This window comes from Drosophila takahashii, chromosome 3R, assembly GCF_030179915.1.
Source record: "Drosophila takahashii strain IR98-3 E-12201 chromosome 3R, DtakHiC1v2, whole genome shotgun sequence".
Classification (NCBI taxonomy): domain Eukaryota; kingdom Metazoa; phylum Arthropoda; class Insecta; order Diptera; family Drosophilidae; genus Drosophila; species Drosophila takahashii.
In genome coordinates this window covers 27773150-27788290 of record NC_091681.1, presented here as the reverse complement: position 1 = coordinate 27788290, position 15141 = coordinate 27773150, and the positions used below count along the sequence as shown (strand labels likewise).

Below are 15141 nucleotides of genomic sequence, written 5' to 3'. Positions count from 1 at the left end.
AAGTATATATATTCTTGATCAGGATCAATAGGGGAGTCGATATAGCCATGTCCGTCTGTCCGTCTGTCCGTCTGTATGTCTGTTTCAATACCGTTTGCGAGCTCAGTTTAAAAGCTAGCGCCTTGAAACTTTCACAGTCGTCCTAAAACATGTGTACGCAGATCAAGTTTGAAAGCCGACCCGATCGGACGTCTATATCCTATAGCTCCCATAGGAACAATCGGATATAGCTTTCACAAAAATGAAGATATTTCGCTCAGTGTAAGAGCTATTGGCATGAATCTTTCCAAATCGTATTTTTTTGTGCGTACCTTGATCAGGGTAAAAGCGCGTGCCGATCGGACGTCTATATCTTATAGCTCCCATAGGAACAATAGGGTGAAATCGGTCAAAATTTGACGTTTTTCAGGATATTTCGCGCAAAATATTAGCTATTCCCATGAAACTTTCCAAATCGTATTTTTTTGTGCGTACCTTCATTAGGGTAAACGCGCGTGCCGATCGGGCGTCTATATCCTATAGCTCCCATAGGAACAATAGGGTGAAAAATTTTAAAATTTTATTTTTTCAATTATAAAATATTTTGTTGTTTATTAATGCATGTTGCTAGTCTAGTCAAGTTTTAATTCGTAAAATCTGCAAGGGTATTAAAACTTCGGCTTGCCGAAGTTAGCTTCCGTCCTCGTTTTTAAAATATTTTTTGAGTTATTCATTGACATATCGAAGAATAAAATCTCATTTCCTCGGGAATTTGAAAATTTCGGTATCAGAGAGCGGAACAAATTGTCAAGTTTTTCTCTGAAATCAAATACAATGTACATTGTACATATGTATGTGTAATTCACTGAGTCAGATTTTTCGACAATCTGCGTGATAACTAATTATTTAATATAATCAAATTACATACAAAAGACAAGAAACGACGTCATTTCCGTCATCTTAAAAAGAACTTATAAAACGTTTGACCAACATTGTTCCTGATGGGCTGGGCAAGCATTTTATCACTTGAAGAAGGGATAATTTCGAAATTTGGAGCTGTTGGGGCACGATGGGATAAATGCCCCGTCAAATTATTTTAGTTGATATGATAAGTAGTATAAAATTGTGAGAGTGTAATAATTTTTCGTCAAAAATCTTTAAATTAAAATGTGGTACGTTGAAGGTATCGCACCTAGTTTCACTAGTTTTTACCTCGTTAAGAGGTGTTTTTATTTGATTTAAACGTACAAAAACTTTAAAAATAATTTAAAACGCCATTTTGAAAACATTTTTTATTGTTTTTCGAATTTTAGAAGGTGCCTTAAAAATTGCTGAGTACTTAGCAATGTCAAAATAAAATAAATAACTAAAAAATAGGTAGAATTTTCATTAAAAACGCGTTTTTTTGAACACATATTTTTTAAGACTGTGGATACAAAAAAAAAATAAAAAAAATAGGAATCGCAAAAAGAATTGTTTATTTCGGCACCTCTTAAAAAATTATTTTGTAAAGTTTGAAGCGCTTACAAAATTGGTGGTATCCGAATCTCGGGCCCGTGTGTGGAGTTCTCAAATTTTTAAGACCGATAAGTCTGGTCACGACGCTGTGCAGAACAGAACTAAGTGTTTTTTAAATGTTAAATTCTAAGGGCAGTATTAGTTTGAATGTATAAGATGCCTTATCGCTTTTTTAAGAATTTATATGAACAGCTGAAAGTAGGCAAGGTTTTCTCTGGATTTGAGGTTTGTAAATAAATAGTAAATAAACAACAGTTGAGGCAGTATTAAGTTTTATTATATATTCTTTTAAAAGTCACACATCCTTATAACTACTGTTCTTTATTACGGCTTGTCCGGTCTTTTTTTCCTTGCAAAATCAGACTTTCTGAGATGAATGATTTGAGCGTTTGAGCTAAGTAATAAGTGAAATAATTTTAAAAACACTTTAATTGAAAAACTAATGTTTATTAAAAAACATAACCTTAAATTAAGGGTAGACATTATATTTAAAATGTCTGAAAGAATGTTTGAAAGTAAATTAAAATCAAAAACAAAAAAAGAAAATATGATTTCAATTAAATTCATTTTTATTAAATTCGTAAACTATAATCAAAGTGATATAAGTATATCGTTAACTTAAGCTGCATGAAAGTGAGATATGTAGGTTTGTGTTTCTGTATACAAATTATTGTATTGTATCGTATTGCTTTTGGTCTTTATGGTCCGCGCCTATCACATGTTCGATCGCACATCTAGCCGCACAAAAAACTTTTACATATGGATACTGGCGTATTATATACATTAGATTAAAGATTAAGAGTATTGGCAAAGAAGTCTGCATTTCATGCAAACCTATTGCAGCCGGTTGAGCAATCGCTCACAACCCCTTTCGATTTCGGGCTAGGTTAAATACATATTTATATATATATCTTTTATCTCAATTAACTGATAATTTGCACTGCCTTTTCCCGTCGGAATCTTCTACTTCCCGCGGCGCTGACGCGGCGGAAGGTTGTTCTTCTTGCCAAGGATCTTCATTAGCTGCTTGGACATGAAAAAGGGCTTCTCCGGGGAGCCATCGTTTCGCTCGCAGTCCTCCAGGAAGCACAGGAACAGCGTGTCCACGGCCGTCGAGTAGACGCCGAAGAACACGCTCGTTATGAGGAAGGCAGCAATCACCACCACCGTGGTGGGCACTGCATTGTAATGTAGCTGAATAATGGCCGGATTATTGGCCAGGAAGTAGTAGGTGGACACCCCCGCTCCCGCGGTTAGCAGCAGTTTCGACAAAAAGAACAAAAAGTCCGTGACCTGGTCTAGTGTAACCACACGCAGGAAGTTCCTCATAATCAGGTTAAACGAGTCCGCGGCACTCGAACAGAAGTTCTTGCCGTGAATGGCGCACATGATGTAGGCATTCCGATTGAGGAACTTCAGGAAGGTCTCCAGCAGCCAGAAAAAGCAGCGCATGCAGCAGAGGATGGCCCGCGTCACCGCATTGTCGTACTTCTTTAGCTTCTCATGGATGTACTCGAGCACCAATCGGATCAACCGGACGATAGCCAGGATGAGGGACCCGAACGCCACGGTTCCCAGGTGATAGAAAGCGGTCTGACAGAAGGCCCTGGTGAGGGTGAAGTACGGCACATCCCTCTTTTTAAAGGTCCAATACCACCGGGCGAACGTGGAGGCCAGCACCATGTAGCTAAAGGCTGATATGAAGAAGCTCAGCCAGAGGAATCCGAACACGTTGTAGACGATAGCGAACTTAATCTTGGGCGGATTGGTAATCGAGTCAAAGCTGCAGGTGGTTTTCGAGCAGGCAATGCGTTGTGAAAAAAAAGTAGTCTGCCGAACGGCGCAATTTTCCTGGAACACCAGCGGGACACATGATCCACCCACTGTGTAATTAATGGCTGGACCATCGCAGACGCAATCCTCGGTGGTCACTTCGCCACTTTCCGTCAACTGACGCACCATTCTGAACGAGGGGTCTCCAATGGAGCCAAGATACAAGCCCACACCGATGGCAAACGCTATGGCGGCCATGAAGAGTATCCAGGAGAAGATGGGGAAGAAGACGGTGCTAATCACGCTGCTCACCGCCTTGCTGCCTTCTTTGGTCAGGGCAATGGCTATCCGGATGCGCTTCCTCAGCACAATCACCAGCAGTAGGATGACCACGAAGCACACGCCCACGAAGATGGACAGATAGAGCCAGGTGTTCTGGTTTTGCAGTACGTTCTTGACCGTGGATTGCAAATTCAAGCCGTGCAGCGGCACCGTTGGAGTTTTCTCCCAGAAAAGGTACTGATTCACCGTGTAGTAGATGCCCACCAAAAGACCAATAAGTACGCCGAAGATGGAGAACCATAGGATCGGAGCCGAGAGCCAGCGCATGAGGGCGATGTAAATCAGTGAGGCGATCAGAGTGCAGAAGCAAGCCACCAGGACAATCGACCAGGAGTTGACCAGATCCTCCACTATCTCCTCTCCCAAACGCTGGGCGTCGTGCGTGCCATTGTAGAAGTGGGCCACCATGTTGCCCACCAGCTTGGCCAGCCTCGTGTCCGTCTGCATCATCTTCTCCTTGATAACGGCCTCGTTGAGTCTGCGCTTGCACTGTACGATCGGTTCCTCCTCCACTGGCGTTTGCTTGCTATTCGCCTGTGGAACAACCAGAGCCTGGGCCTCCGCCATGCTCAGGGCCATCACCTGGGCCTGCCGTTGCGTTTCTGTGCTGGTGTTTCCTGGCAGCAGCTGCAGCTCCCGCCTCGATCTTCCTCCCTGCAGAAGGAACGAGGGGATGTAGTCGCACACTCCCTGGGAAAACTCGAAGAGGCATCTTTGCAGGAACGGAGCACTCTTGATGTACCAGCGCGCACATTGATTCTGCTTAATGGCCTGTTCAATGTCCGATTTGGTGCGAATCTGCGCCTTGTGCTCCTCCGTCAGGCAGATGAGACGACTGTGCAGCTCCGCGAAGCTGAGTTGATCCTTCATCGTGTCCCAAACGAATGTCTGCCTGGGACAGGTCTCCACACACACCTGTTTAAATAGGTTTAATTTAAATGAAATTAACTAACTATAAAATTAAGATTTTACACAGAACAAAAAATGGTAATGGTCAATTTGATATTTTTTAAGATCAAGTTATTCATATCATTTTGATATGAATAAAGATTATGTTAATCTATTTTTATTTATTTTTTATGATATGATAAAATATCATGTTGATATGTTCAAATCTTAAGTTTGACCTAAACCATATCGGCTTTTTATCGATATGAAATAAGGTAGAAATAACCCTATTTCATAAGGTAGAAATAACCCTATTTCATATCGGTGTGTTTTCTGTGTACTTTTGTGATAAGAAAACATTTTAGTAAATATTTATGAATTTTTTTAAGTTAAAATGTTAAATTTTACCTGCGGCGTGGGACATCCAGTGAGGGGTACGATGGGATCTATGCACTTATTCATGTCGAAAAAGAATAGATTTTTCTTATTCAGCACCCCGGAGTCCTTGCCACACTTTCGGTTGAAAGAGTCTGTCGGCACCAACAGTGCGTTGAGATCACCGTTCTTGATGGCGTACTGGGCGATGTAGGCCCATCCTCCCAGGAAGAGGACGAAGAGCAGCAGGCAGGGCACATCCGTGCAGCTGCGATCCCTTTGCCGGGGACCCGTAAAGTTGCGGTCGTAGCGCAGTGGCTCGCCGTACTTGTTCATCAGCTCCACGCTTTCCGTCATCGCTCTCTACTGAAAAAGTCAAAGAAGAATCGAATGCTATATAACACTATCATCGATGGGTTGTCGTCTCTAGGTAATGAGTCTGGGCCGTCAGGCACAGTTCATGTAATTTATTTCCGTAGATGCGTCATTGTTTTAAAAATGGAACCGCAAATGTACATATAGTGGGTGGTCGGGTTAGTGGTGAAGGCAACCACCAGCGGTTCTTGTTGAAAAATTAATATGTCAGCGATAAAATATGGTTCGATCTTATCTGGGAGCGGCCAATGATCTTTGCTGTACTAAAATTGATTGCAATTACGATGATACACGTTCTTATCAACATGCAGCAATGGGAAATTTTTAATTTTTAGGATGACTCTTGGTTTGTAATAATATAAATATCTCAGTGGCGCAAGTACAGTCGAATAATTATATTTTATTTTATTATTTGTTTCTTCCAGTTGTCTAATGTACATATGTACAACAAGACAATTAATAAATAATTTATGACATAGCATGCGACCAGCGGCTTTACGATGATAATAAACTATGAAGCGGAAGCTGTTCGTAAAATTTGGTAGATTCCCAAAAGAAATTCTTCATCTTATCATTTTGACAGAATTTTCTATTATGATTAAAAATAAAAATCGTATAAAAGGTTAAGTATCGCTCATTTACACTTAATAGCTTTCCTGTCTCCGATCTCTGATAACGATCGTCAACCGTACGAATGTGTTGGGGATGCGAAAAATCGGCGAAAACGTATGTAGCAGAAAAGCAACTCGAGCATGTCACAAATTGGCAATAATGACGCATTAAAAGCGAATTAAATTTGTGCGCTCACTTGTTGCTGCCAGTTGTTTGTTTATGTGTATCGCTTTATTTTGGTTTGCGGCTTCAGTCCATTTCAAATGGAAAACCCGCCGCCGCCTTTAATGGATGAATTACCAAAAAAATAAACACTGCTTTTCATAGAAAATTGGAAAACCAATTTCGGCCACATGTTTCAAGGTCGAATGCCGTAACTCCATTTCGGTATGGGAATTTCAATGTCTGGGGAGTAGTTTATCATTTCGCCAGTGGTACAGGCGACACTCGTTAAGGTGAACCGTGTGTAAAAAAACTATTTACTTTATTTTCATATAAAACTTTATAAGTTCTAAAAACTACTTAACAAAAATAATTTTAAATATAGTTTCCTAACCTTTTAATTTTCAGTATCGAGTGTGCACTGTATTTACCTTGAACTACGTCACTTTAGATAAAAGAAAGCAGTGGCAATTCTTATCTTACAATAGTAGTGTCTTGTTCTTTATTTGAACGATTTCCCCTTGTAGTTTTGGAGCTACAAGTACAAGGCCCCGTAATTTGCTAATGGAGGAGGAGTATTACTCACCTATGTTTCAGAGCCGAGCGATTCTTCCAGAGATGTAACAAAGGAGCTCCACTCTTCCCTTCGCGTTTCCTTTCTTTCTTTATGTTCCTTTATTGTCTCATGACACTTTTTACAAGTGGGTGGGGTGGTGGGTGCTTTTTGTTCGGCTCGATTCCTGAACAGGAATGGATGGAGTCACTTATCCGGCGAAAGTCGGAGCTCCGTACGTTGCTCTTTGGACGTCGGTCACTTGCACTCGCTGGATAAATATACACACAGACGTGTAAAGACCTAAAAGTGGGGGCTGCAAGCATAAAGGCAGCATAAGTTGGCATGTATGTATGGGTGTGTACCACTTGGGGATTGGGTTGTGAGGAGAGCAGCACGGCACACTTTTGTTAATTGCACAATCCTAATCGTTTTCACCCGATAACGAGCACAGCCATTCCCGTTCCCGTTCCCGTTATAATAACAGCTTGCAGTTTCGACCGAATTCGAATTTCTGTGCATGCAACTCTTTGTTTTTTTTGGTGGTGCTGGCGCATAGTAAAACCCCCCTCAAGCTCACGTACTGCGACTCACTTGCACTTACGTTGATTAAACAGCGAGCACTTGACTTTCCACGAAGTAACCAGCTCCACAAACGAAATAATAATGAGTCGCCCCAAAAAAACGGCCCCCACCCGCGGTCCGCTACTCCAAGCAGCTGTTCCGCGCAGTGTTGCGCAGCGGAGCGTTTTGTTCAAAACAAACCTGAAATGTGTGTGGAATGTGGGCACTGCACAGGGATGCAATAGCAGCCAGCGCTCATTGTCGGCTGCTTTCAAGCCAGATCTGGCTAGTTTTTGGAAAGTTTTGCAGACTTTTCTCAATTATAACGAATTTGCACTGAAGCAGTAAAGAAAAATAGATTTTAAGGCTTTTTAGGGGATTTATTAAAACAAACCCATGGTATACGTGGGTACATTTTTCTTACTTAGATTTTCCCTGTTCAATCCAGGATTAAACTGACAGAATGCCTTGACTACAAATCATTATGCTGATTCCATCAAGTTATTTACAATCATATGATCAAGGACATTAGTGTAAGACTCTTTCTACTACTTTTGCATACAACAAATTTATTCTCTAATGAGAGATAATCAAAACAACATACCACGTGTGATTCTAAATACATTTTTTTTAAATTTTAAAGCCGAAATTTTTGTTTTTGAGTTACTAGTTTCTAAAACGTTAATAGTTGGTAATTATAAAATTAAATTATTAATTGAATGGTGTCCGCTGCAGCGGATTGCATCAAGTGTGGGCACTTAATGCGTGCAGGTGTGAACGGCCGCGTTTAATTTGCGAAACCGACCAGTGCTGCGCAACGCGGCTGCGAAAGCCAAAAGCAGGGTCGGATCGGTGGAGAGGGGTGGAGCGGAGAATGTAGCGTTGAGGATTTTAATAAGAAACAATTTAAGAATCGCGCTCTTGGCCGTGCGAAAAGCGCTTGGCCCACTCGTTTAAATGTCCCCATTGATAGCGTCGATTGAGTGTGTTTCGTCCCCGGTGTTCGGCCGTTAAAGATTGTGTTGTTTTCGTGCCGGCAGAGCTCACCAATTCGAAACCCCCCAAAAAAGTTTCCACTTTTTCTTTCCCCCAGAAAAGTGACAATTATTCGTGGCCGTGGGTGGCGGATGCAGCTGCAAAGCGGGCGGCAGCGATTAAAGTGGTGCAATCTGCAGTCCGGCGCAGGTCCTCTCTATTTGTTTATGTTGATAAACGGTACTTGTGAGCCAACCAAGTGCAGTTAGCAGTGAAATTGCCACGGTTATTAAGTGGTTGCTTGGTGTACGTGCAGAAAACCTAAAACAGACATATCCCCAGAAGAAGAGGAAGCAAGAGGAAAAGCAGCAGGAGAAGGAGGAAGAGGAGGAGCAGCAGCGACGTCTCAGTTGTTTTTGTTTGGCTGCGAGAGGGAGAGGGAGAGAGGAGAGGAGCGGAGAGAACAGAGCGACGAAGAACACGCGGCTCTTTCGAAAAAAAAGGGCGGGAAGGCCCTTTGGGTTCGAATTAGCATTAATCCACCACTGATATTCCGTTACTCTGCCCGCCGGAAATGTCAAGGGGGGGCGAGCACAAGCGCGTCACCCTCACCTCGATCATCCAGGGCGATGCGGGCTTCTCGCGCTTCGGCAGCAACCTCCTGGAGCCGGATGCTCCTCCGTCCGCCGGTTCCAGCAACGGTTCCAAGCCCGCGGCCAAGCCCGCCAAGTGCATCCGCATCGAGCTCGATCTGTTCAAGACCGATTCGAACAAGTATCCCGAGTTTAACTATCCCCGGCTTTTGTACTTGGAGAAGGTAGTTGATTAATTCTCTAGAGAAAACCCCCTCTAAAACGTTTGTAACCCACAGAAAAAGGCTAAAAAGCTGAAGCAGGTGACCACTTGCAATAACGCCGATCCCTTCGCCGACAACGATGACGATGTGGCGCGGATCGTCAAGGAGCTGGAGGCCAAGTACGGCAACTCCTATGCCACAGGCAGGGGCAAGAGCAAAAAGGACGACTACGTGGACATTGGCATGGGCTACGATGAGTCGGACTCCTTCATCGACAACACCGATGCTGTAAGAAGAAGTATAATCTACTTAGGGATTATGTTTACCCTTTAGGAATTTTTTTAATATTTTTCCAACTAATTATATAGTACATTAAACTTAAACTTTTACTCCTTTCTTTTTCCAGTACGATGAAATAATACCGGCGGAGGCGGAGACCCTCGAGGGCGGCTTCTACATCAACTGCGGCGCCCTGGAGTTCAAGAACCTCACCAAAAAGTCCTACACCACGCGAACCGATGCCATCATCAAAATGCCGGAGCGATCGCGCAAGCGCATGATCTCCTCCAGCTCGGAAAGTTCCTCCTCATCGTCCGACGATGACGAGGAGAACGATGGAGAGGGAGAGGGCGAGGGCGAGGAGGAGGAGGAGAGCGATTCCGAGGACGACTCCGATGAGGAGGACGAAAGCGATTCCGAGGATGACTCCGAGAGCGAGAGCCTCGAGGACGAGGACTCCGCTGCCACGGCCAAATCGAGCAGCAAGTACAAAGACAATCATGTGGCCAAGCGACCAAAGGTCATTGTTACGGGCAAGTCCAAGCCAGGCTCCAGCTCTTCGGCGGGCGGCAAGAAGCCACCGGTCAAGCCGATCACCACCTCCTCGTCCTCGAACTCCCCGCGTCCCAGTACGGTGGAGATTTCGGATACGGAAGAAGTTCCGGGTCAGGTCCAGATTCAGCCACCCAGTCAGCTGCAGGCCCTGCCCCAGACCCAGAGTCAGGCCCAAGCCCAGGCGCAGGCACTGAAGAAGGTGGTCAAGACGACCACGGTCAAGGACATGCTGAAGGCCAAGCGGGACAGCTTCCTCAAGTCGCAGAGCGGCACGGCAGCTGTCAAGGGCGTCGTCAACGGCGAACTAAAGTGCATTTCCACGGACGTCTCCGACAGCGACAGTAGCGACATGGAGTCGGCCACGGAGCAAGGGCGGGCAGACAGACAGGGTGCTCAGTCAGGCAAGGAGGGGCAGGAAAGTGAGTTACTGATGAGGAGAACTAATCAATTGTATATTATTGTTGTATATATCTAATCTACATTCTCCTTACCTTCAAGATCTTCGCACCGCCGACACTGTGCTACCCGCCACGCTGGATGCGGAAATTGTGACCGCTGTCAACAGCTTCAAAGAAGCGGTGAGGAGTCGAGACATGTGCGGCAAGAAGTTTAGCCTGGATGCCAGGCTCGCACCTCTGCTACTCCGGTGAGTTTACCGCACTGGTGTAAATGGAAAACCTCTAATTTCTCATCATTCTCCAGAGTGTACGAGGCGGTACTCTGCACGGATCGCAACGAACGCAACATGGTCTTCTCGCACATCGAGTATCAGCTGCAGCTGCCCAAGTACTACATGCTGCGCAAGGGCAAGCAGGTGCGCGCCAAGGAGGAGAAGAAGAAGTCCACCAATACGCTGGACAAGCTGCGGCGGGCTGTGGCTGTGGTCATGCCCAAGGCAATAGCCAACTACGAAACGGAACTGCGCACCTTTGCTGAACAGGCGTAAGATCAGGAGAGGGAAGAGTTGTATAGAATGCTTTACATTAGACTAATCCTTTTCAGAGCGGCGGATGTGAACTCCGAGCTGCCGCCCAAGATGCCGCGCAAGAAGTTCCAGTGGACCAGCGAGTTGCGTCAACTGCTGTACGATGTCTACCAGGCTCGCTGGACGTCCTACGCGTTCCTCGCCAAGCGCAAGGATTCGCTGGAGGAGTTTATAAACATGTATCTCAAGGAAAAGGTGGTGGACCTGTGGCCCAACGGATGGATGCGTTTGGATGAGCTGCAACGGGAGATAACCCGCTACAAGAACGCCAAAGTGAAGGCAAAGGAGAAGCCGAAACCCGTTGTTGCCGCTTCTGTGCCCGAGCAACTGCCGCAGGCCAGCAGCTACCTGAAGCCAGCGGAGGAGCCCCGATCGCGGGGAAACTCCGACACGGACTCAGCTACAAGTGCCTCCTCCAACAGCTTGAAGCGCAAGCTGAATGAGATGCCCAGCAAGCAGAGCAACAAGCCGCCGAAGAAAAAGGTGGCCAAGCAGTTGCCCCAGCAACCGCAATTCCAGCTGGCGCCGGCTGCCACGGCGGCGGTCAGTGTGCCAGCCATTAGCAATAACAACAACAATAACCACCTGCCCCACCTGGACACGCTGCTCTCCATGCCGAGCACCTCGGCGCACGCAGCGGCCCTAAATGCTGCTGCCGTAGCAGCCGCAGCCGCCAGCACGGTACTGGATTTGGCCTCGCCCAGCCGGAAAATGGACCTTAACAGCAGTAGCAACTTTTACAATCTGATTACGGCCGCCACGCTGGCAGCCAGCGGGAATCCCAGTCCGCATTCCAGTGACAACCAAGCCAAGGTGATCGCTGGAGCGCGGCCCTCGCCGCATGTGATCAATCTGGATGACTACCAGTGTACCAGCGAAATACTACAGACGTCCAAGCAGCTGGCTGCCACCACCAGCGTCATCACCTCGACCTCCAAGGCTGCGCAGACCACGCCGGTGGGCAGGGAGAGCAGCAGCGAGTCGGATGGCGTTGAGATCGTGGGCGTTTTTCCTGCCTCGAAGCCGCAAAAGAAAGTTCAGCCAAAGCCCAAGAACAAGACTCAGAACAGGGGACGATCGTCGCTGGGGCAGGTCAATGGACTGGGCTTCAGCACGAATAACATGTACATCTACAATAGCCCCAGATCGCTGGGCCCAGTTTACGATCTCACCGATCCGCATATAATGAAGACAATGTCAAATCTGAAGGAGATGGAGAAGCAGTTCATTCAAGCGGCCTTCTCGCCGAACAACGTCAAGGGAGCAACCGGAGGAGGAATGGGATCCTCGGCACCCAGTACGCCGTCGCGCCAATGACAATCGGGTCCGGTCGCACAGCAGCCCATTCCGGCTGCAGTGACGGCCTTTTACAACCAGGAGGCAATGGCCGCCGCCATCGTGCTCTCCACGATGAGCCATGCGTCGCCGCGCTACGACCTGCTTGCGAACGGAGCCGCTCAGGTGGGAACCTCTGCCAACACACTGCCACAAGTATTTGTTAAGCCCAGCCTGCCGCAACCAAGCGCTGCCGGCGACGTGGTGAACTCGACTGGAGCTGGAGCTGCTCACCCGCCCGCGCAACAACTGCCCACAAAGTTCATGTAGCCAGGATCACTCAGCTCGTTCCCCTGGCGATTCTAATCTAAGATTCTAGGGCTGGTTCTAGGTAGGTTTCATTCGCAGCTGTGTCTGCCTTCCAATCATTTGCACCAGTTTCATTATTGTTTTCTCATTGAGTCGTTTACCCACTAAGTCAGTGTACTTTGCAAACATTAATAAAGCAAGTTTATATATATATATTTATTTATAGAGAACCATTTTTATTAAATAAAGGCGAATAAGTTATGTAATAAAAGTAAATCAAAAGGCGCTCCTTCTTTGCACACAGCGAATATATATGTATGTATATTGAATCGATACAAAATTAGTTCTGTAAACCATAAAGATAACGCTAAAACCAGCGACTGCCAGAGAACTCCAACGCACTGTCACGGAAACAATAACTTAGCCTAATTTGTAAAAGATAACACACGTGCCTGATGATGATATATAGCCGGACTATCGGGCTGTCGGGTGGTTGGTCTGGGATCGGGATCACTTGATCCAGCGAAGCACCGAGGTGGCCGCCATGCGCACGAAGGCGATGGTGGACTGCTGGTTGGCCGTCGGCATCAGATTGGGATCCGCCAGTTCCGGCTGTGGAGTAAGACTGGGCACCGCTTCCCAGTCCATGCGCAAGGAGTTTTCATCTGGATGAACACCAGATAAGTTAGTTAAATAATAGTTGTATTAAATTAAAAACAAATTATCATTATTTTTGTATAATATTTTTAAAATAATACAATGGCTAACAAAAATAGTGCTGTATTTAAAAAAATTTTATTTTATTTTGGGTAAAATAAATTTAAAAAAATATAGTTATAAAATATGCGCGGTTGCCAAATTTTTAGCACGTTTTTTTTAATTATTTCATTTTTTCAAAAGTGTCAAGGATATAACTGTTATACATAAAAATCCACAAATAACAGTTATTTTTTGAGTTTTATTATAAAAATCATTACGGATTTGTAAACTACAATGGCTAATAAAAATAGTGGTGCATTTAAACAATTTTAGGACCCTTCTAAGTTCGTGATTTTTTTTGTAAGAAAAATTACAATAACAGTTATTTTCGGTCCCTGAAAAAATTAACTGATTGGATAAGGAAAGCCGGACTTTACCAAATTTGTGATCGATCGATCAAGATTCTTGTATTATATCTTATTTATTAAAACGATAACCATTAAAACAAATAACAAAGACTCACCCTCAGACTCCGATTCCGTGGCCGTTTCAATGCCGATTAGTAGGGAATCCACAGACTTCATGAGCGGCGCATTAGTGACGTCCAGATGGCCGAATCGACCCAGATCGCTGCGCTCCAGATCCAGGATGGCCAGTAGATTCTCCAGCGTGTGCTGCTCGATGAGAGCGCGCAACTTGACCTGCTGCGTGTAGGCCAGATACATAATGTTGGAGTTGAGCCGCGAGATCTTGCGCCGGAACTGCTCCTCGTTGAGTAGCTTGCGACAGAAGTCCCCGTAGGCGATCTTGTGCGGCAGCCGCACGTTCAGGTAGAAGCTGAGCAGCTGCGTCAGCTGCGCCGTGTAGGTGAGGCCGCCCACAATGCGGTAGGCCTCGAACCGGCTGGGCGTAATCTCGTTGGCCGTGGCCTTCGGCACATCGTCCTTGTTGTCCGCCAGCCAGTCCAGATAGGCGGTATAGTCGCCGTTGGCGGGCAGAGAAGGGCCCACGATCCTGTATTGAACCTCACTGATCCCGCTGCCGTGAAAGACCCACTTGCCGCGTATGTACGACGTATTCTTGGCATCGGCCAGTGCCGCAATGGTTTCCGCCTCCTCGCTGCGCTCCACGCTGGCCCGTCGCTGTTGCTCCTCCTTGAGTACAACCTCGGCGATGGGAAAGACATAGGTGACCAGCTGCTGAATGCTCCGTCGCGCCGCCTGCTTGATGCTGTCCAGGAGCCCCATGTGCGTCTCCCTGAGCTTCTCTATCTTCTCCACTCGGTCCAGCACGTAATCCTCGAGCATCTTGACCTTTTCCGGGTACTTGGGTAGGTTCTTTCGCTTCTCGGCATTGGCACGACGCAGTTCATCCCGCCGCTCGCCCAGGACGCGCAGCCTCTTGTCCGTGCCCGAGATTAGCTGCTGCAGGAGCTCCAGCTGCTTTCGCTTGGCCTTGATGGCCATCAGGCGATCCTCGTTGGAGCGATGCTGCTCGATGAGGCGTTCGTAGCGCGTGCTGAAGGTTTTCAGGCCCGCCTGCAGGTTGATGTAGCGCTGCTGCTTCTCCGTGAGGCTGAAATATTGTAAGATCGATGGGGATTACATGAGTTTTTCTGTTCAGATAAGGTGGGTAGCCAACCTTTCGGGCCTTTCCGCCTGACTGTGAGTAATGTTGCCGTTTCTGACGCAATTGCGACAGTGGAAGCGACTGGCGCTGCAGCTGTGGCACAGTGGGCAACGCATATGGTGGTGGCTGCCCATTGGCGCAGTGGCGCCCGCATCCTTGGCGCTCGCATCCTTCAGCAGTTTCTTTGCCGTTGGCCTGCGCTTCGTTGTGTATCCTGCAACGTCGCTGGACTCCTCGTCATCGCCGTTCGTGGAGGCGCTCGAGATGCGGAAGTTGTCGGGGGCCTTGCAGCTTTCGTCGGAGCTGGAGCTATTTGCCATTACAGCCAGAGCATTGCATTTATTTGCCAGAACTTGTTAGATCCTGTTGTGTATTGTATTGTTATTGTTAATTTTACTTTATCGTTTATCGCAGTGGATCGAAGTATCGGAAATTAGTCTGGCAACACCTTAGACTTTTAATTATTGAATCACCCTGTTTTGGTTCTAGTTTTTTGGC

General features: G+C 46.3%; 3 protein-coding genes across 4 annotated transcripts; 1 reads left to right on the top strand and 2 right to left on the bottom strand.

The window, feature by feature from the left end:
* Positions 1-2043: 2043 nt before the first annotated feature.
* Positions 2044-7332, bottom strand: Ctl2 (Choline transporter-like 2). 2 transcript variants are annotated; one of them, XM_044395646.2, is made up of 4 exons: positions 7182-7332; positions 6611-6893; positions 4909-5241; positions 2044-4527 (listed from the first exon to the last, which is right to left on the bottom strand). In XM_044395646.2, exons 3-4 carry the CDS (start codon positions 5230-5232, stop codon positions 2461-2463), a joined length of 2391 nt encoding a protein of 796 aa, XP_044251581.1. In that variant the 5' UTR covers positions 5233-5241; positions 6611-6893; positions 7182-7332; the 3' UTR covers positions 2044-2460. The 2 variants fall into 2 exon arrangements, with proteins under 2 accessions (XP_044251581.1, XP_070072935.1); XM_070216834.1 differs by having other exon boundaries at positions 7172-7314.
* A 384-nt stretch (positions 7333-7716) lies between these two features.
* yem (yemanuclein) lies at positions 7717-12530 on the top strand. The gene is made up of 6 exons (XM_017143584.3): positions 7717-8933; positions 8988-9200; positions 9319-10165; positions 10245-10392; positions 10449-10688; positions 10749-12530. The coding sequence occupies exons 1-6, from the start codon at positions 8691-8693 to the stop codon at positions 12046-12048; spliced, it is 2991 nt and encodes a 996-aa protein (XP_016999073.2). The 5' UTR covers positions 7717-8690; the 3' UTR covers positions 12049-12530.
* Positions 12531-12605: 75 nt separating this feature from the next.
* Atg14 (autophagy related protein 14) lies at positions 12606-15050 on the bottom strand. The gene is made up of 3 exons (XM_017143585.3): positions 14656-15050; positions 13538-14589; positions 12606-12980 (listed from the first exon to the last, which is right to left on the bottom strand). The coding sequence occupies exons 1-3, from the start codon at positions 14961-14963 to the stop codon at positions 12826-12828; spliced, it is 1515 nt and encodes a 504-aa protein (XP_016999074.2). The 5' UTR covers positions 14964-15050; the 3' UTR covers positions 12606-12825.
* Positions 15051-15141: the final 91 nt, after the last annotated feature.